Raw genomic sequence first — 20,812 nt, 5'->3', positions numbered from 1 at the left:
ACAGAAAGAGGAAGTGCTTCTTTCTAATCTCCACATGAAAGTTTAGCCTGAGAGCCCCACAGAGAGGCTTTTATTTGAAATCTGTCCAAAAACCAAATTAAGATTATGTTGTCTTAAATAAATGCTTCTCTTTCATTTCCATCCAGGCTGTCAGCGTGGGGAAGCATGTGAAAGGTTACCATTACATCATAGCAAATCTGGTAAGACGTCTCTGTTGCTTTGTGTTTTTCAGAACGTGTCTCAAGCATCCTGGATATACTGTGATTATGTGTTTGCAGGCGTGAACAATAAGAATCACTAAATACGGCTGCAACCTCAGGTTATTTGAATTTTTCGCCAGCTCTTTAAGCTTTTGCATCCATCAACTCCCTAACCTTCATCCATGATTCCTCTCCACCTCCCAAATGGATCCCTCTCCATCACCACTTTGTGTCACCCTGTTTGAAGTTGCACTCTCAGCTTTGGAGGCCACTCAACATTTAAAAAGGGGATTTAAATAATCAGGCTACTGGTAGACTTTAAGGAATATGATGTTAGTGAAGGTGCACAGATTTTCACAACTTGGATGATTCCTTATCTTTTTCTGCAAACCTTCATCAGGGTTTCAAGGACATTTCTTTGGAGAGGTTTATGCACGGTGGAGCCAATGTGACAGGTTTCCAGCTGGTGGACTTTGGCAGACCCATAGTTATACAACTAATGCAGCGCTGGAACAAACTGGACCAAAGAGAGTACCCTGGATCAGAAAGCCCTCCCAAGGTAGATGTGCAGGTCCATTCTTAAACATATGCTCTTCCAACTATTTAAGGGCTACAACTAATGTTAATGTTCAATTTCATGTAAATCCTTTTGTTTGTTTTGTGTTTTTTCATTGGAAAACATCACCAGCACAGATTAAAATTTGAAACGTGTGCATCCACACCTTAAATTCAGCTGTATTTGAAGTTGGCTCATAAATGTGTCATGCTTTTGTTGGTACCTTGCAGAGTGTGATGTGCTGCATTTTGTTGAGCTGCTTAGTCAGATTATAAGGTCAGAGCATAGAAACTGAGAGTATAGAGGTCAGAGTATAGAAATAGAGTATAAGGTCAGAGTATAAAAACTGAGAGTATAGAGGTCAGAGTATAGAAATTGAGAGTATAGAGGTCTGGTGAACTGATTATACAGTGATCGCATGCATAATTCCCTGCATGACTCAGGGATTTGCTCTCAAGGTTAATATGAGGCTTGCAGGTTGTTCGGGCTGAAATGATCTTAGTCATGTCTGTCCGATAAGCTAAAGATGGTTTTGTTCCTGCCTTTGTGATTTTAAATTTTGACCTTACTTTATGCATCTTCACTGTTTTGTGGCCTTTTATGTGTTGCTCCTCTCTCAGTTATCCAGTTCTGCCTCGTAACTGTATTGACAAGGCAGCGGGATGCAAAAGTTCCACTAGACCTTTGCATTTACTGTCTGACTGACTGACTGACTGACTGACTGACTGACTGACTCATAAAAACAACTTTATTTGCCTCATATATGAGAACACATTTTGATAAACATGCATTTGCATTTTATTTTGAAAAGGTGCCAGTGTGCTTTTAGCCATGGACCAGGTTAATTAGCTAACACTCAAGGTCAGAATCATCTCATGATTTTTCATGAGTAAATGACGAAAGTATAATAAAGTATTAACCATTTTAATGAAGACTCTTGCATGGAGGGCGGTTAGCATGCATGTTTGTGAGAGAGGCAGACAGAAGCAGGAACATGCTGAGATAAAGATCCCCATTGCAACAGATGGTTAACCTGAACAAAGATTGTTACTATTTTGTAAAAGAGCTTAAAAGACGCTGCTTAAATCTACCAATAATTTTACAGCTTTAATGTGGATAGTATGGAATGTATAGCTTTAGTGACAGCAAAGGTTGGTACAGTGGGACCTCTACTTACGACCGTCTCTACATGCAAATTTTTCAGGTTCCGAACCGTCTCAACTGGAAAATATTTCCTCTTGTTACGAAGGAAATTTTAGGATACGAAGGTCAAAAATACGCTACCGCTGCTACTCGCAGCTCGCGGAGTTTAGGGAATACAAACTTTCTTGTAACTGCTCTGCCATTGGCTATCACCTAGCATTTTCCTGTCATCCCATTGGCTAGGAGGGACGTCAATCTGTACAAGTTTGTGTGTATCCCAGCGTCGCCTTCATTTCACTTTTATTTATTGTGGGTGTTCGTATGTTTGTCCATTAGATGGCGGTGTTACCACAAGTCTTAACGTTCGTTGCTAGTAATGACGGATAATGTAAGATTAGCCTGTAATAAAGTTCATTTTGTTCCATGGAGAATTCCTACATTTGTTGTGCGGTAATCTAATTGTAACATGTATTTGTTACATGTTTTGATGCATTTTTATGATTTATTAAAAAAAAAAGTCAGAATTTTTGGCGGCTTGGAACGGATTAGGGCATTTACATGGAAAACGCGTCTCTACGTAGTTTTCAGGTTACAAAGCAACTTCTGGAACAAATTAAATTCGTAAGTAGAGGTCCCACTGTACTTTTTAAAAGCCCAGTTCAGTAGCTTTGTTACAGTCTGCAGCTCCAGGCAAAGTTAAACACTTGTATGATGATATTCATGTGTAAAATTTCTTCTAGGACTCAAACCCACATTTTAGCACCCTTACAGCACCCATCCAAACATCCCCGTGCCTCAGCACTTGTTCACACGCGTTAACAGTAATTTTAAAACCCAAGATGCCGGTGATTGTGATCACCATCAATGTTGGTGTCTCTGTTAGCTGATGGAGTTTCTAAGACCAATATATTTCTGCGTGTGGAGAATCTGGCCTATTTATTCATTCAATTCAATTCAATCAGTTTTTATTTATATAGCATCTTTTACAATCAAAATTGTTTCCAAGCGCTTTACAGAATCCCAGGGCCTAACCCCAGACAAGCAACAATGGCAAGGAAAAACTCCCCTTTAACAGGAAGAAACCTTGAGCAAGACCAGGCTCATGTAGGGGGACCCTCCAGCTGATGGCCAGATGGATAGAGAGAGAGGAGAAGGGGGAGGACAGGTAGAGGAGAGAATAGGTAGGAGAGGAGACGAGACGAGATGAGACTAGACAAGACGAGACGTGATGAGACGAGAGCAGAGGTAGAAGAGAGAATAGGCACACGTACTCCACAGAGTACATACAGAAATACATTATATTTAGTAAAGTAGGTTGCCGGTAGGGTCAGGTTGAGTGGGTCAGCGGGGTCGGAGGTCAATATGCAGCTCTGAAGGCGGCGATACCTGTAGATGAATACAGAAGAGTGGGGGCAGGGGGGAAAGCAGAAAAACTACACAAGAAATAACATCACTAGCCTACAAGATGAGGAGGAGAGGAGAGGAGAGGAGAGGAGAGGAGAGGAGAGGAGAGGAGAGGAGAGGAGAGAAGAGAAGAGAAGAGATTTTGATTTTTACAAAATACTTTAATTCACAAATTTACACAGGGCCACAAACCGCCCTGTTTAGAAAACCCACAGAACAACAATAATAGTAATAATAATCGTAACAATAATAATAATAATAACAATAACAATAGTTATAATAGTAATGATATCACCAACCACAATAAAAATAGATAAATAAATAAATAAATCAACAATACAATACAATTTAACCCACCAGGGGGTGTGCAAAGTGCAAAAGATCCTCTGTCACAGTGCATAAAACATTTTTGTGACACCATATGTCCTGGAATTTGCCGAGGTCGTTCATCATTTTATAAAACCCAAACTCCAACGTCAGCCTGCACCGGACATTACAGCGCCATACAGAGGCGGCCTCACTGTCCCCAGTTTTTGAAATTTTGTTCTTCCTGGAGACGTAAATTGCCATTTTTGCCTCACCACAGATAAAATTCAGGAGTTGCCACTTGTTGCGAGCGGCTTTTGAGTTGTAACCTGCGCCAAAAATAAAAGTTCTAATAGAAAAAGTTTCCTTAAAACCATTAAAAACACCCTTCATGACATTAAAAAGTACAGTGAGCCTCTCACACTCACTGTACGCGTGGAACACAGTCTCTCGCCCGGAACAAAACGGGCACTGGTCCGACACAGCAGCGTTCATTCTGGAGAGGAGAGCGTTCAAGGCGACAGCCCCATGTAGGATCCTCCACTGGAGGTCCCCGGTCCTTTTCTTCAGGGGTGGCTTGTAAAGGACCCTCCAGCAGGGGCGGGCCCCATCCCCTCCCAGTCGATCGGCCCACACGCTGGTGCTCTTGTTCGACAGTCCTCTCCTGTTTAATACCCTCACACAGTCGTTGTATAGGGTCTTCTTATCGACTGCTACCAGGGAGAAGGTCTTTGCTGGTCTGAGGAGAGGACCGTCTAGATTCCCGAGGTGGGCAACCAGCCTGATCTCCGGGAAGGGGTCCTCGCTGTCGGGTTCGGTCCCCTGGCCGTAGTCCTCAAGAATACGCCTCTCTCTCGTGCTGAGTCTGTTCCTCCATAACCGAAGCACCCCCTCAGCTGCCTGGGTAGAGCAGATGCCTAACAGGGAACCCACTGCCTCCGCACCCGTTAGGTCTGGCCCTGCCACGGCCACTACGTGCTGGAGGAGTAGGGTCCAGGTCCGCCACAGTGCAGCCGTCAGCCTCGGCGGGGCTTCGGCCGAGACATCCAGCCTGGCTCCGTGCACCGTGGGTTCCCTTAGCAGCCAATACAGAGATTCAGAGCTGGTTCTTTTCTCAACTTTAAAAAGGGTGTTGTGAATCTTCTCCTGGTGGTTGCCGAGATGTGTTGATGAGGAAGGAATCTTCGCAGACACACCGACTTGGTTATCAAAGATGTTTATTGGAGAGAACAGTCAGGTATCAATCGAACACTGCAGATTGTCCGAGGGAGGTTTCGCGGTCCCGATGGTGAAGAACTCCGAGGTGTCTTCATCGTCACCTCCTTCTTATACAGTCGAGTAAACACATTCTTTACTGATGACCTCATGCTATACAATATGGCCAACCCAATGGTATAGCGTTCAGTTATTACCAAAAAAGGGAATACTTGAAGATGCTTCATGCTACACATCCTCATATGGAGAACAACCAGGGGCCCACAGGCTCCAGTGTCATCTTTTAGCAGCTCCTTTTACATAAATGAAGAAGACACAGGACACACATGTGGAGCATGTCCTAATATGGTGCTTAGGCTGGCTGTTAAACACATTACGGCCTTACAGATGTAAAGCCTGCATAGAACGGGTCAGATACTACAAGGGCCCATGCCTTAACAACACTCTGATAAAATGGAGGTAGCCCATTTAACTTTGCAAATTTAAAGTCAGTTAAAAACAGAGCATCATCCAGCCCCAAGTTACTCACCCGTCTGAAGACACATCTGGCCACATCTCTCCACATTAGGTCCGCCGGCCCTGTTAAAAACCTCTGTACAAACTGTATTCTAAAAGCGGCGGTCCTGCTGGCCAGGTGGATGAGGCCCTGTCCTCCCTCCTCTCTGGGCAAGTACAACACCCCCTGCTGGACCCAATGCATGCCGTCCCAAAAGAAGGCCAGAACTCTTGTCTGCAGTTGTGCTAGTAGCCCCGAGGGTGGCTCCATGCAACTGAGCTGGTGCCAGAGCACAGAGGCCACCAGGTTATTGAGGACAAGAGTTCTGCCTCTGTACGACATGCGGGGGAGGAGCCATTTCCATTTTTGAATTTTTCCGTCTACCTTTTCCAACGTGTCGAGCCAATTTTTCTTTTCAGTTTCTTCATCTCCAATAAAAACACCGAGGTACTTTAGGCCGTCCCTCCGCCAGGCAAGGTCCTGGGGAAGGACCGGCAGACCATTTGTCCACCTGCCAACGGCCAGGCCCTCACTCTTCTGCCAGTTGACCCTGGCAGCGGACAGGCGGTTGAATAAAACTGTTAAATTAGATAAAACATCTACATCCCACTGGCTGCGCACCATTACTATTAGATCATCTGCGTAGGCAGATAAAACAATTTTTCTGTAAAAGGACGGTAAAAACAGGCCATCCACATTCGCACGGACCCTAGAGAGAAGGGGTTCGAGGGAGAGAGCGTAGAGCATTCCAGAGAGGGCACATCCCTGCCGGACGCCTCTACGCACTCTGAAGGGAGCACACAGACTGCCATTAAACTTCAGCATACTCGCAATGTCACAGTACAGGACGCGGATCATCGCTATAAAGCCAGGGCTGAACCCAAACCTCTCCATCACCTTCCAGAGGAACTGGTGTTCAACCCGGTCAAAAGCCTTTTCCTGGTCTAGCGAAATGAGACCAGTATCAACGTCCAATGATCTGGAGACTTCCAAAACATCTCGAATTAGGTGGACATTATCTACTATGGACCTGCCGGGCACACAGTAAGTCTGGTCCCAGTGGATGACCTGCTCCATAGCTTCCCTCAGCCTGGAGGCCAAGGTCTTGGACAGAATCCTATAATCCACACACAGTAGAGACACAGGGCGCCAGTTCTTGATCTCCCGCAGGTTGCCCTTTTTTGGCAGGAGGGTGACCACCGCTCTCCTGCAGGACAATGGCAGGGAACCCGAGGCCAGGCTTTCATTAAAGACCTCCAGCATGTCGTGGGCCACAATGTCCCAGTAGGCTTTAAAGAACTCTACTGTGAGCCCATCGACACCTGGAGACTTCCTTCCCTTCATGCTGAGCAGGGCGGCGTGGAGCTCATCGAGTTGCAACGGCCTGTCCAGCTGCGAGTTTGCCTCCTCAGAGACCCGAGAAAGGTCCCCGCAGAACTCATGGAACAGGCCGTCATCCCTGCGATACTCACTCTCATACAGGGAGGAAAAGAACTCCACCGCCCGCTGCCTTATCTGGCCCGGCTCCACGAGTTCCTGCCCTGTGCTCGAAAGCAGTGAATGGATTATTAGGCTCTGCCCACGCTTTTTCTCCAGCCCAAAGAAGAAACTAGAGGGAGCATCCATCTCAGTGAGGTCTTGAATCCGGGACCTGACCAGTGCACCCTGTACCTGACTGTCCAGCAGGCTGGCCAAGGCCATTTTTTTGGATTGGAGGGTTTCAACACACCCTCGATCTCCTGTGGAGCTGCCAATCGCCTCTAGCTCCACTATCTCCATCTCCAGGTCTTTGATCGACCTGCGTGTGTCCTGCGTGGCATTGAGAGTATACTGCTGGCACAGGAGCTGCATCTCTACTTTTCCACGGTCCCACCACTGTCTTAGGCACGTAAAATCGGACTTTCTCTCTCGAAACCCCAACCAGAAGTGCCGTAAAACATCCCTAAAACTGTTGTCTTGCGCTAAGCTGGAATTAAAATGCCAATATGCACTCTTGGGTAAAATGTTCTTCACGGCGACTTCGCCTAAAACCAACGAGTGATCTGTAAAGCCGACAGGCATGATTCTACAGCTCCTAAAAACACTAAAATGATGTTTAAAACAATAAAATTGGTCAAGTCTGGCCGAGGAGATCCTACCCTCACTCATGCGGGACCAAGTGTATTGCCTGTTGTCTGCGTGCATCCTCCTCCACACATCCACCAGGCCATGAGAATAGGTCAGCTGTCTCAGACAATGTTGCGAGGCTGGATGAGGCTCTGCATGGTTGCGGTCTAAAAAAGACTCGGTGCAATTAAAATCTCCACCCAGGAATAAAAAATCATCCCCACAACCATTTAAAACAGTGCCAACTTTTTCTAAAAAGCTCTTCCTCTCTGTACCGTTGGTGGGAGCATAAATATTAATAAAAACCAAGGAGTGGTTTTGGAGGCGCGCTTTCACCATCAAACACCGTCCCCTCACCACATGCTCCACCTCCAGGGACGATGGAGTGAAGCCCCTTGAAAAAAATGAGGCCCACTCCACCACTGAGGGTGGTGTTGTGGCTCAGCAGCACCTGTCCTTCCCACTCCTTCTCCCAGTCCGCTTCTATGCCGCAGTCGCTGTGGGTCTCCTGGAGGAACAGGACATCAATGCGTTTTCTTTTTGCTGTGTCGAACACTAGTGCCCGTTTTTTTGCGTCCCTGGCTCCGTTGACATTCAACGTTCCCATTTTGAATATGTTCATGCCAAGGGGAAAGATAAAAATCACAGACAGTGAAAAATAAGTACAAGAAACCATGGCAAAATATTTTTCAATTTAGCTGTTTTCTTGCTTTGCCCATGTGCTTCCTGAGCCTATACATTTCGGGGTCGGTGAGGCCTGACGTTGCCTTATTCCTAATTAAAAAGCTCGCTAACCGGATAAAGCAGAGCCGGTCAGGAAAATATGTTCCCAGATCAAGGCCTTTCATGCCCTTGGTCTGGGTGAGGAACTTTTTAAACAAGCCTGGGGGGTACAGGTCAAAATCCTGCCCGTCTGGCGTTGTGCCGGACAGTTCGCTGCCGTCCGACATCGACTCGCAGTCGCTGGTGTCTGTGTCTGCTACTGTCTCCTCCAGCCTTCCTGTCTTGCCCCCCTTGTCCTTCATGGCGCTTTTCTGCTTGTTCCGCTTCCTTGCGGGAACAAGCCACCACTCGGATGCGCCACTCGTGCCCTCACCTGCACTCACTGCTTCCTCACCACGCTCACCTGTGCTCACTCCTCCCTCACCCCACTCACCTGTGCTCACTCCTCCCTCACCCCGCTCACCTGTGCTCACTGCTCCCTCACCCCGCTCACCTGTGCTAACTTCTCCTTCACCCCGTTCACCTGTGCTAACTTCTCCTTCACCCCGTTCACCAGCCACTATCCCTGGCCCATCGAGTCCACCCATCACCTGACCCACTGTACCCTGCTCACCCGTCTGGATCCTGTCTCCAGTCTCTCCTGTCTCACCCAGTTAAACTGTTTCACCCATCACCTCACCTTTTCCCCCCAGTTCATTTGAATCACACACCACCTCACTCATCACACCACTCAGATCACACACCTCCCCAGTTAAATCCACCTTCCCCCCTGATTCACCACTCTCACCATTCATTTCTACCACCATCTCCACAATCTCGCTCTCTCCACTCACCTCACTCTCACGCACACACTCGTCCCGCTTCTCCTCCATCTGCGACTCTGCTGTCGCTCCGTCCGGGGCAGCGGAGCTTCCCTCCGCGCTGAGCCACCGACGCCTCGCCGGCGGAACGGGCCGCGGGGCCGGAGGCGCCACGGGCGCGGTAGCGGCGGGTTCCGCCGCCTGCGCGTCCGAGGCCACGCGGCTCGGACAAGCCCTGGCGAGATGACCCTCCTCATTACAGTTAAAGCACTTGAGGGCGGAGGAAGTTGCAAAAAGGGTATAATCAAAATCGTCTACCCGAACGATGAAACGATAATTAAATTCCTCCGCCCTATTGTTGAGGATCATGTGCACCTGCCTGCGGTGAGACACTACGTGTCTCAGCAGCGGTGACTTACAGCCAGACAACATTTTGCGGATGGGAGAGACCACTTTCCCATGCCGAGACAGCTCCCGTACCAGGAACTCATCGCTAATGAACGGCGGCACATTGGACAGTGTAATCCGTGCCGCCGGCTGTGTTAGCGGAGTTACCTGGACGAACTGTCCGCCCACGGTGATCCCCGTCTCCACCAACATATTTACCTGCTCCACCTTGGCCAGGAACAACACCACCGCCCTATTCATGCGGGCGGCGGATTTGATTGAGCTGTGGCCAATTTTTTGGCCCACAGCCAGCGCCACCTCCTCCACACTAAGCACGGAGCCCGCACCCACCTTGACTCCGTGCTTCCGACTCAAGCCGGTTAAACCGGCGTTGGCCGCCATGACGGCCGCACGCGGTCGGCCGCCCCACACACTCACACAAACACTCGATAAACTAATATATACTTGCAAACACCACAATAAATTAAACTATATTATCTAGCATTCACTCGCACACAAGAAAGAATAGGAAAAATAGCGCTTTCGCACGGTTTTCCACTCGCTCGCTCGCTCCTCCGCTCTCACACAAGAGAAGAGAAGAGAAGAGAAGAGAAGAGAAGAGAAGAGAAGAGAAGAGAAGAGAAGACCATTTAAGTGGGGTTACTTAGGCCTGTCAGGTGATCATGTTTCTGGACCCCGGCAGCCTTAGCCTATAGCAGCATAACTAAGATGTTAACCCAATGATTAGACAACCCCCCTAAGTATGATAATTTGTCTGTCTATGATAGTAACTGAGACTACAGAATTAGTGATGATAAGCCTTTTCAAAGAGGTAGGTTTTAAGTCTAATCTTGAAAGTAGAGATGGAGTCAGCCTCCCATACCTGGACAGGGAGCTGGTTCCATAGCAGGGGGGCCTGGTAGCTAAATGCTCGGCCCCCCATTCTACTCCTAGAGACTCTGGGATAGTAGACCAGTAGACAAGTAGACCAGCGTTCTGAGAGCGGAGCGGTCTATTGGGCTGGTAAGGTGTCACTAGCTCCTCCAGGTAGGATGGAGCTAGGCCTCTGAGGACCTTGTAGGTCAGAAGAAGGATTGAAGTCTTGCAGTCTGATGTCTTGGGGCTGTTTTTGCTGTCAGGCTATTACGCTTGTTCAGTGTTTGTGCTGAATATTTAAATCACCGTGCCAACCAGATACATGGAATGTCAATAATTGATGGTGTTGTTTTCCTGTTGGAATTTGACACAAAGGGATCCCTGGATCCTAGTTGTTGGCTGTGACATGTTTTTGGCACAACATAATGGTATTTAGAAGTTCTCTGGCCAGGGATTTAAGGACAGCACTTAGCTGAAGTCTAAAACCACCCCTGAGTTTGCTTTCTCTAAGTGTTCAGCAGCAGATCTATGCTGAGGTCTTGGATCGGTTGTCCTGCAGCTTTGCTGTGCTAAAACCAAATATTTGACCTGTCCTGTCCCAGACTTGACAAAAGAAACAGTGGAGTGCCTAATGCTCCATTTGTGTTCTCCTCCACATGATTTGGTTTCTGTTGTTCAGTTGTCACAAATGTTCTTTTTAAAGTATGAATCTAAGGGTGAATGTAATAGAAATAACCACCAGCATCACAGAGTCGCTTGGACCATTTCTCTGCCTTCATATCTCCCAGGTCTGCACCGCCATATGAAGGCGGCCCACTGTGTGTTTGACAGGCTCTTTCTGTGCAGGCGGGATGGGTTTGTTGCAGCTGAGCTGTTGTCGCTGTCTCTTAATGGGTTTCACCTAGAATTAAATAATCTGTCAACCTAAGCATCATATTAAGGGAACAATTCATTTTCCCCATCATGCCTTAGGCCCCAATTCCCTTTTGAAACACCAACAAAGTTCCTGTAATGTCGCCCAAAATCACATTTTTTTTATCCTGGCAAGCTCAATTTGGAGGATTTTTAGTCTGATATAAAATAATTCTAAAGGCAGGGACTATTTGAAGCCAGACTGCCAACTGCCATGTTTATGGTAATGTTACATTTTCAGTGGGATGGATGGAGGTTGACTGATATGTGTAAAGGTTACAGTGGAATGAATCAAAGCACATGAAATATGAGGATGGTGCAGCCATGTAGCATGAAAATAAGTCATAATAACAATTCAGACAAAATACTGTAGCATGCTGCTGTCGGCTTTAGGGGGAATGTCAATAAGCACATGAGCAAATTGTGACTTTGGAGGCATCACCTGGTTGCATAAGCTCTAGTTATTGGGAAACTGCTCTACAACGTTAACATTTGCTGTTTCAGAATAGTTAATGCTGACAAAAGAAGTATTGGTTCAAAGCAATAACAGGTATTGAGCAGAGCTTAAGAAGATCCCACCAAGCAAAGGTCTTGCTTGAATGTGACAGCTGATTGTAACGTCTGAAGACCTTGTAAAGGCCTTTTTATGGATTTCTTAATGTAGTTATACCTCAGCCTAGTTTTCTTAAGCATCAAGACAAACCTGAAATACAAGTTCAAACCTTTCAGACTTTTCTCTTGGACTTGGTCCTGCAAAGATGTCTTTCTTGTCCTGTTTGATACATGGTTCTTTCTCTCCATGTCTCATCCTTTCCTCAGTACACCTCATCTCTAACCTACGATGGTGTCCTCGTAATGGCTGAGGCCTTCCGTACGCTGCGTCGTCAAAAAATTGATATCAGTCGTCGTGGCAACGCTGGGGACTGTTTGGCCAATCCAGCTGCCCCCTGGAACCAAGGGATAGATATGGAGCGTGCGCTCAAACAGGTTGGCAAAAATTTAATGTGTAGATGAGGAAAAACACAAGCAGGAAAACACATTCAGGCCCCGATGAGACAGCTGCCAATACGAGCAGATGCTGTTCCTGTTCTAATGCTGTTTTAAATCGCCTTTTCCTTTATAATACTGCAATGACTAACATTTACTTCCCAGTCAATTCTCTTTACACTTCCTATTTGCCCCCACAGCTCTAGCCTGTAAAGACATTGACAGAGAATCTGATGGAGTATCTGGCTCCCTAGACGCTGTCTTAGATGTGTGGCTTCTGTTTCGTCAGTGGTGTGATTACACGCCTTGAACGCTTGATTGGTCTGGGATCTGTGAACAGAGGTCACACAAAGGCTTCGGACTCTTTGTCTTGCACCTTTCTTTATTCCTGAATGATGATTGTGTTGTTGATCACATGGATCCATTCAGGGAAGGGGAAGGTCCTGAGGGGATGCACATGTTCTCCAATCATGTGTCAGAGGTGGACAGTAAATCAAATTAATAAGCACTTCCGGACTCCCAGGAATATTTCATTGTTAATGAACAGTTGCTTTAATGTTTTAGTTGTTTATTCATCCATCCATCAGCCTCTGCTGCTTTTTCTAGATACTGGAAGGCTGGAGCCCCTCCAGCTGCCCTCTGGCACTCTTTATTTCTCTAACCAATTATTAATGTAAAGAAAACGGTTTCTATGTGTTGCTTTTCATTTGAATCACCGTGCTGCTTTCTTCATGATGCCAGAATTTTAATGTCTCTTGATGTTGTTGCCATTGTCGTCAACATTATTTTCTATATGAATGCAGGTGCACATTCAGGGACTGACCGGGAACGTTCAGTTTGACCACTACGGGCGGAGGGTCAACTACACCATGGATGTGTTTGAACTGAAGAGCAATGGACCGCGAAAGGTAGACCCAAACATTAACAACTTAACTGGTCCGATATTATGTAAGATGAGGTCAAACATTAATAAGTGTAATTATCCTTTCAAGGTGATGCTGTTTGATGTTGCTCTTGTTGAATGAAAACACACTTGCATGCATCATTATATTAGCTGACCTAACAAGTATTTCATTATTCCTTTCTTCTTTTTTCAGATCGGCTACTGGAATGATATAGACAAACTTGTGCTGGTCCACAATGAGAACGGACTTTCTAATGACAGCTCGGCAATGGAGAATCGGACAGTTATTGTGACAACAATAATGGTAACGACCATTATTGTCTGGCTACTCTGATGTTTGCTTAGAACGGCAATCGCTGAGTATTATGTCACATAGGGGGCATGGACATATGAACATAATATTAAATCAACCTGTGTCTCACCGGGACAACAAAGAGGACTATAGGATCATTATGAACAAGTCAAGTCAGAGTAATGCTTATTTTTCAATACATAACCAATGTCATGTTTGTTGGGCAAAAAGAAATACCCGAAGTTGTATACTTCCTTACCAGTTTTTTCTACTAAATTATATCGTCACATTCAGACATTTATTTTATAGAATGGACATCATTTGACAATGTCAAATGTTTAAATCCTTTATAACGAATGTTTAACAGAAAGAGCTTTTATTGCCTTATTAGTAGCAAAATATGTAATCACCCCCTGGGTGACATTTCAAATGTATCTTTTTGTCTGCAGCTAACTGCACCGTGTACGTTGTTGCTTACATGTGTTTCCACCAAACCCACAGCAGACTTTTTATGGTAAACATCCCACAATGACGCAAAAGATAGCAGATGGGCATGAATAAGGTAGCTGGCAGATGAAAAAACACACAGGTTGCAACTTTCAGCTCAAACAAAGCGAGCCTGTTTTGTCCAAGACATTTGTGTCGTGGTACTTGTGTGTGTGTTGTGACACATACATGTTCCGGACCACTGTTACACCATCTCCATCCAAACAGCACACACACCTGTGAGCATGTGTGTGTGTGTGTGTGTGTGCATGTGTGTGTGTGTGTGTGTGTTTTCAACTGTGCAGAAGGGGTGTATATCTGTATATATTTGTCTAAAAGAATAACAGAATAAATAATGTCTGTGGCCGATGATCGTACGTGGAGCTGGTGACTGGAGACGCAGCTCAACTGTTCTGCTGTGTCGTCACCCCTTTAGATTAGTAAAAAAAAGTCTTCCATTCATAATCCTTGGTGCCCCAGTGGTCAGAGGTGGTGAAAGGTGCGGCAGGAAGGTGTTGAGCAAGGTTGCCCAAAATCAGCATCTTCTGTCCCATCCGTTCATGCTGTCACCCTAACCTTGACGCCTCCTACCTCCTATGCATGGTGACCTCAGCAGGCCAGGCTAACATTAGCTCAGCTGCTTCCTTCTGTTGGCAGACTCTGATGATGAGGAAGCCTCTCTTCTCATGTCATAATTGCACACTTAACATTTGACTGAATTACAGACTCACCTGAGATGCAAACCCTTGGGGACAACAGAGGGAAGACAGATGGTCTTTCATCCTTTTACGTTGACCACGTTCTGTTTTTCTTGAAGTGGATTTAGGCCAAATGAGAATATTTTCTCTACTTGCAGGGTTTGAAAAATGTGCTGATTTCATGAGGGATTTCCCTCTTAGCAACAGTGGGACTGAACACAGGAGGCAGAATGTCTTCCCCTCCTGGCTAAAGTCCTTAGTAAGACTCTGTGACACAGTGACATGAATTTACTGGACCAGTAGACAAGCCCGCCAGTGTTGTCCACTCTGTCCACCACAGAAATACTACAGAATACATGCTAATTCTTTGTGCTTGCTTCCTGTGGCTCATTATGTGTCCTCATGCCGCAAAAGCTCAGGACGTTGACCCACTTGTGCTGTTCAGTGATGTTCTTGTGTCCCAGCTGAAACCATGCTCTGGCCTTCATGTTCATGCTACATCAATCAATCAATCAATTTTTATTTATATAGTGTCTTTTACAATCAAAATTGTTTCTAAGCGCTTTCCAGAATCCCAGGGCCTAACCCCAAACAAGCAAGGAAAAACTCCCCTTTAACAGGAAGAAACCTTGAGCAGGACCAGGCTCATGTAGGGGGACCCTCCTGCTGATGGCCGGCTGGGTAGAGAGAGGAGAAAGGGGGGGGACAGGTAGAGGAGAGAGTAGGTAGGAGAGGAGAGGAGAGGTAGAGGAGAGAATAGGCATAGATCATGCAATACGATTCCTACATACTGTACATATAATACATACAGAAGCACAGTGGGACCTCTACTTACGAATGTAATTCGTTCCAGAAGTTGCTTCGTAACCTGAAAACTAGAGACGCGTTTTCCATGTAAATGCCCTAATCCGTTCCAAGCCCCCAAAAATTCGGATATAATTTTTTTTATAAATCATAAAAATGCATCAAAACATGTAACAAATACATGTTACAATTAGATTACCGCACAATAAATGTAGGAATTCAGTGCAAGGCTTCTCCAGGAACAAAATGAACTTTATTTCAGGCTAATCTTACATTAGCCGTCATTACTAGCTCCGAACGTTGACACTTGTGGTAACACCGCCATCTAATGGACAAACATACGAACACCCACAATAAAAAAAAAAGTTAAACGAAGGCGACGCTGGGATACACACAAACTTGTACATATTGACGTCCCTTCTAGCCAATGGGATGACAGGAAAATGCTAGGCGATAGCCAATGGCAGAGCAGCTACAAGCAAATTTGTGTTCGCTAAACTCCGCGAGCTGCGAGTAGCAGCGGTAGCGTATTTTTGACCTTCGTATCCTGAAATTTCCTTCATAACAAGAGGAAATATTTTCCTGTTGAGACGCTTCGTAACCTGAAAAATAAGGTGCAAGTTGAGTGGGTCAGTATGCAGCTCTGAAGGCGGCAATACCTGAAGATGAATTCAGGGGGGGGGGGGTGGCAGAAAAACTACACAAGAAATGGCATCACTAGTCTACTTGATTAGGAGGAGAGGAGAGGAGACCATTTCCCCTAAAAGGCCTCAGAGTTAATTATATCACTTAAAGTGGTCACTAAATCTGCCCTTCCAGGAAACATTGCAGCTGTTGCACATGCAAATATGTACTGAGAATTTGCTTTCATTTGTGAACCTGAATAGACAGAAGCCTTGCACTTTCTTCTGCTCTTGTAATTGAGTAACAATGGGCTGATTGTGACTCAGTGTGTCCAGTAGCTGATGGGCTGAGTGATTATGTCTCCTAATTGCATTAATAAAGGCCGACTCCAAGAGCGACAGAAGCCAGCAGTGACTAAGCAGCTGCTTGATCGGGCAGAAGGCGGCTCAACATGCTCGTGGCTAAGTCATGATGTGATAGCCTCGCTGATTGAGGGGTGGGACTAACTTGATTGGGACAGTTGACGACAGGTGAGGGCCCTCTCTGCCTCCGTGGCCCCAGTGCGGGATGATTTACATTACCAGCTGCAGCCATTTGCTTCATCATAGTTGCTTACAGCCTGTTGCTGTTCCCTCCCCTCATAATCTTGTAGTCTACCCCCCCTTAATTTTCTTTAAATCTCACAACTCTTCCTCTCACTCTCATTTCTTCCTGTAATAAAGCAGGTGTGCAACAGAATGCCTGCACTCACCAGGCCTGTGCTTACCTGGAGAAGGTCTTGAATCTTTGTCATCAATGTAGTTTCCAACTGAACACAAGTCAGCTGTGATCTGCAACCCTGTAACTCTTACAAACTGTGGACACGAATCAAGACCCCAAATGCAGACACACACACACACACGCGGTAGGATGAGGTTGAAAACAAGTTTTACTGAGGTCCAAGCCCAAAACAGAGCCAGAGGGTGCAGGTGATAGACAAACACGGTCAAACCAGAGCAGGCTGGGCGGCAAGAGCAAGCACCTGAGAGATGATCTGCGGGAAAGACGAACGATTAGATCCAGACAGGTAACAGGTTCAAAGAAACAAAATGGCAAATAGAGTCTTAGGAGCCAGGCTGTACCACGGGGGGTACACAACGAATCAGCGAAGAGTGGAGAGAACAGGCTGTTAAGGAGAACGGCAGGTGTGGATAATGACAGAAGATCGGCTTCAGGTCCGCCTTGCTCGCCCAACGGGGGAGAGGCAGGACCTGCTCCGCCCAGCCTGAAAACAGACAAGACACAGAAGGGAAGGAGGAGAGGGAAAACACTCTAAGAGTACCCCCTCAACGGGAGCCTCTAGGTGACCCGGCTTGTCAGGGTTGTCCCGGTGGAACTGAGCGATGAGGTCCGGGTCCAATATGGATGACCGGGGCACCCAGGAGCACTCCTCCAGACCATAACCCTCCCAGTCCACCAGATACTGCAGGCCCCGACCCCTGCGTTAGACATCCAAAAGGCGCCGCACCGTATGGGCGGGCTGATCAGCGATGAGTCGGGGGGGAGGTGGGGGTTCGGAAGGAGGGGACAGCGGGCTGGTGGACACGGGCTTGAGCTGAAACACATGGAAGGTGGGATGACTGCTCATAGATTTCGGCAAGGTCAGCCGAACGGCAGAGGGGTTTATAATGTCCTTGATGGGAAAAGGATCAATGAAGCGAGGGTGTGACCTTGCAGGACCTGGTTGCCAGTGGGATGTTTTGGGTGGATAACCAGACCAACTGACCCGACTGATAAGAAGTGCCCGTTTGGCGGTGGCAGTTGGCTGAATGTCGGCTGGTGTCCTGGGCGTGCTTCCGGGCCGACCTGGTTGCCTTGTCCCGTGCACAGACCTCGCACGCAGCCACGAATTCCCGTGCCTCCTTCAAGGTTGGCCACCAAAATAAGCACCGAAGGAAGGAGATGGTCCGATTGGCGCTGGGGTGGCACGAAGACCAGGAGGAATGTCCCCACAGCGGCACCTGGGAGCGGACAGGGTCCGGAACAAACAGATGGTTACTTGGGCCAGTACCTGGGTCAGGATGGTGCTGCTGGGCTTCTTTAACCAACTCTTCCACCTGCCGTTGGAGCCTCCCTATTACGCGCTCCTCAGGCAGGATGGTGACTGGGGTTGAAGGGCTGTGGTTCGATGGGAACTTACGAGAGAGGGCATCAGACTTACGGTTCTTGGACCCAGGCCAGTGGGGGGAGCAAGGAGAGTGCCTTGTCCTTGCTGAACACCTCACCATGGTTGTGGTACAGGTCGGGCACCCCAGAAAGGTCGGGGGGTGCCAGTGGGGAGCATGGAATGGCCAAACTCACTCCGTGGGGCCAGCGCTGATTTCAGGCAGAGAGAGTGACACTGACAACTCCAGCTTGCCACTTTGCCATGCATCCAGTCAACCTGCGGGTTATGGCGGCGCAACAAGGGATAACCCAGAACCATTGGAGTACTTGAAGCTGGCATCACCAAGAAAGAGATTGGTTTCCGAATGGTTTCCAGAGGTGATCAGCGTGACAGGCATTGTCCTGTGACTGACCCGGGCGATGACCCTGCCATCCAAGACTGTAGCAGTGTAAGGAGAGGGTAGGGGTTCCAACCCGCAGTCCACTTGCACCACCAATTCCTGGTCCAGAAAACTGTTCTGGGCTCCAGAATCAACCAGGGCCTGGAGAGGAAGAGCTCGACCTCCAACACATGAGACCGACAACAGGAGTTGATCCAAAGACGGGGGTTTGTACGGACCTGGCTTCTGGCGGGCCCGCCCGTTTTGGTCAAACTGGGCAAGCAGCAATGAAATGACCTGCTTTGCCGCAGTACAGACACTCACCCGCTCCGATCCTGCGGTGACGCGTCGCTGACGTCAGCCTGGCATGCCCAAGCTGCATAGGCTGCTCTGCAGCGGTCAGCGCACTGTGGGCCCCCTGAACTGGACTGGGAGGCCCCAAATGAGCAGGGAACAGAACTGAGGTCGAGGACGGTGCGGGCGAATGACTCGGAGTGCAGGAGGCTCGCCCCTGGCGTCTCGCCCTCAGACGGTTGTCCAATGAAATGGCCAGTGAGATGAGGGAATGCAGATCCTGAGATTCCTCGCTTAGGCCTTGCAGGAACACTCCCCGAAGCGCTGACTCGTTCCACCCTGAGTCTGCCGCCAAGGTCCAGAATTCCACCAAGAAGTCCGCTACCAAGCCGTCTCCCTGGCGGAGGGATAGCAGGCGCATAGACGTGTCCCCGGAGTGGTCTGGGTGGTCAAAAACTGCTTTTAGGCTCTCCAACTCAGCAAAAGACATGGCTTCCAGGCTGAGCACCTGTGCCCACACCAGCGCCTTGCCCCGTAGAAGACCCACTAGATATGACACCTTGGAGAAGTCACTGGGACACAACTGGGCCTTCTGACGAAAACTAACAGGCACTGAACTAGGAATCCCCAACACTTTTCCAGGTCCCCCGGTACAGTTCCGGGTCACAGATATGGGAACTGGGGATCCGCGGAGAGGTGTCGTTGGTGCTGGCCAAGGGACCGGTTGATTGCAGAACAGAGTCCGCAAGGAGCGCGACCTGTTGCAATAGGTCCACCATTGCCTGGGCCACCTGAGTGTTGTTCTCCACCAAGTCTTGCAACAGCTGTCCGTGCTGCCCCAGTAAGGCTCCCTGGTGGGATACAGCATGCCGTGTGTCCACGGGGTCCATTTGCTGGCAGATTGGTTCGGTTACGAACTGCGGACACTAATCAAGACCCCAAATGCAGACCCACACAATAGGATGAGGTTGAAAACAAGTTTTACTGAGGTCCAAGGCTAAAACAGAGCCAGAGGGTGCAGGTGATAGACAAACACAGTCAAACCGGAGCAGGCTGAGCAGCGTGAGCAGGCACCTGAGAGACGATCTGCGGGAAAGACGAATGATTAGATCCAGACAGGTAACAGGTTCAAAGAAACAAACTTGCAAATAGAGTCTTAGGAGCCAGGCTGTACCACAGGGTACATAACGAATCAGAGAGAGAGAGAGAACGGCAGGTGTGGATAAGGACAGAAGATCGGTTTCAGGTGTGCCTTGCTCGCCCAATGGGGGAGAGGCAGGAAACCGCTCTGCCCAGCCTGAAAACAGACAAACAAGGGAAACAGAGAAGACACAGAAGGGGAGGAGGAGGAGAGGGAAAACAATTGGGACTCCTAACAGTAACCTTTGAAACAAGTCCAGAGCATCACACTTGAATGTTATGACATTACATAAAGAAATTTCTGATGTGTAAATGATGACATAGGAGATCAAATGTTCTGGGGAAAATTAGACTCAAATGAAAATGACTAATTTCTGCTCTATCACACATGATAATTGAGTTGGAAGATATGTAAGTGTTCAAAATTTGTGTTTTCTGTGTAGTTCTAATTTTTTCCATTAATTAATAAATAAGAATTGAGTTAATTCTTTTTAAAAAATTCTATTAATTATTGGTTTTGGTTTTCAAAGAGAATCAATATGAATGCTTCTAGCAGTTACTGCCATTGTGGTTGAAACTGAATCACTAAAGAATGAAAGGGACTCTGACCCCAGACTGTCTCTGAGATGTTCACCTCCGTCAGTGCACGAGATTCCCTCCATGTTACCTTTTCAGTGTGAGGAGCGTTTCTGTTGTAATTTCATTGTTCAATACATTGTATCAATACAATCACAAGCTGCTTCATAGCTTGATGAGATAGTAGATATAATAGAATTAGATATTAGAAAGGGCTGTTTGATTAGATTAATCTGTGATTAAGGTTGTTTCTGTGGCATTTTAATAGATTAGGATTCAGATGGATTGCAGGCAGAGAAGAGCACCTCATATTCTGCTGATGCACCCAAGAGTTTCTCTCTCTCTCTCTCTGCCCCCT

The 20,812-nt window shown here is 47.3% G+C and overlaps 1 protein-coding gene across 14 annotated transcripts in view; it reads left to right on the top strand.

Moving 5' to 3' along the window:
* The window catches only part of gria4a (glutamate receptor, ionotropic, AMPA 4a), an 85,239-nt gene that overhangs the window by 37,588 nt on the left and 26,839 nt on the right, over window positions 1–20,812 (top strand). For all 14 annotated transcript variants that reach the window (XM_057050675.1, XM_057050676.1, XM_057050681.1 and 11 more), the window contains 5 exons: window positions 147–200; window positions 601–759; window positions 11,944–12,111; window positions 12,915–13,019; window positions 13,209–13,319. In XM_057050675.1, coding sequence (XP_056906655.1) covers window positions 147–200; window positions 601–759; window positions 11,944–12,111; window positions 12,915–13,019; window positions 13,209–13,319 — 597 coding nt within the window. The remainder of the gene's footprint in view (window positions 1–146; window positions 201–600; window positions 760–11,943; window positions 12,112–12,914; window positions 13,020–13,208; window positions 13,320–20,812) is intronic.

This window comes from Takifugu flavidus, chromosome 12, assembly GCF_003711565.1.
Source record: "Takifugu flavidus isolate HTHZ2018 chromosome 12, ASM371156v2, whole genome shotgun sequence".
Classification (NCBI taxonomy): Eukaryota; Metazoa; Chordata; class Actinopteri; order Tetraodontiformes; family Tetraodontidae; genus Takifugu; species Takifugu flavidus.
The sequence above is the reverse complement of the archived record's forward strand: the minus strand, read 5'-3'. Positions and strand labels throughout refer to the sequence as shown.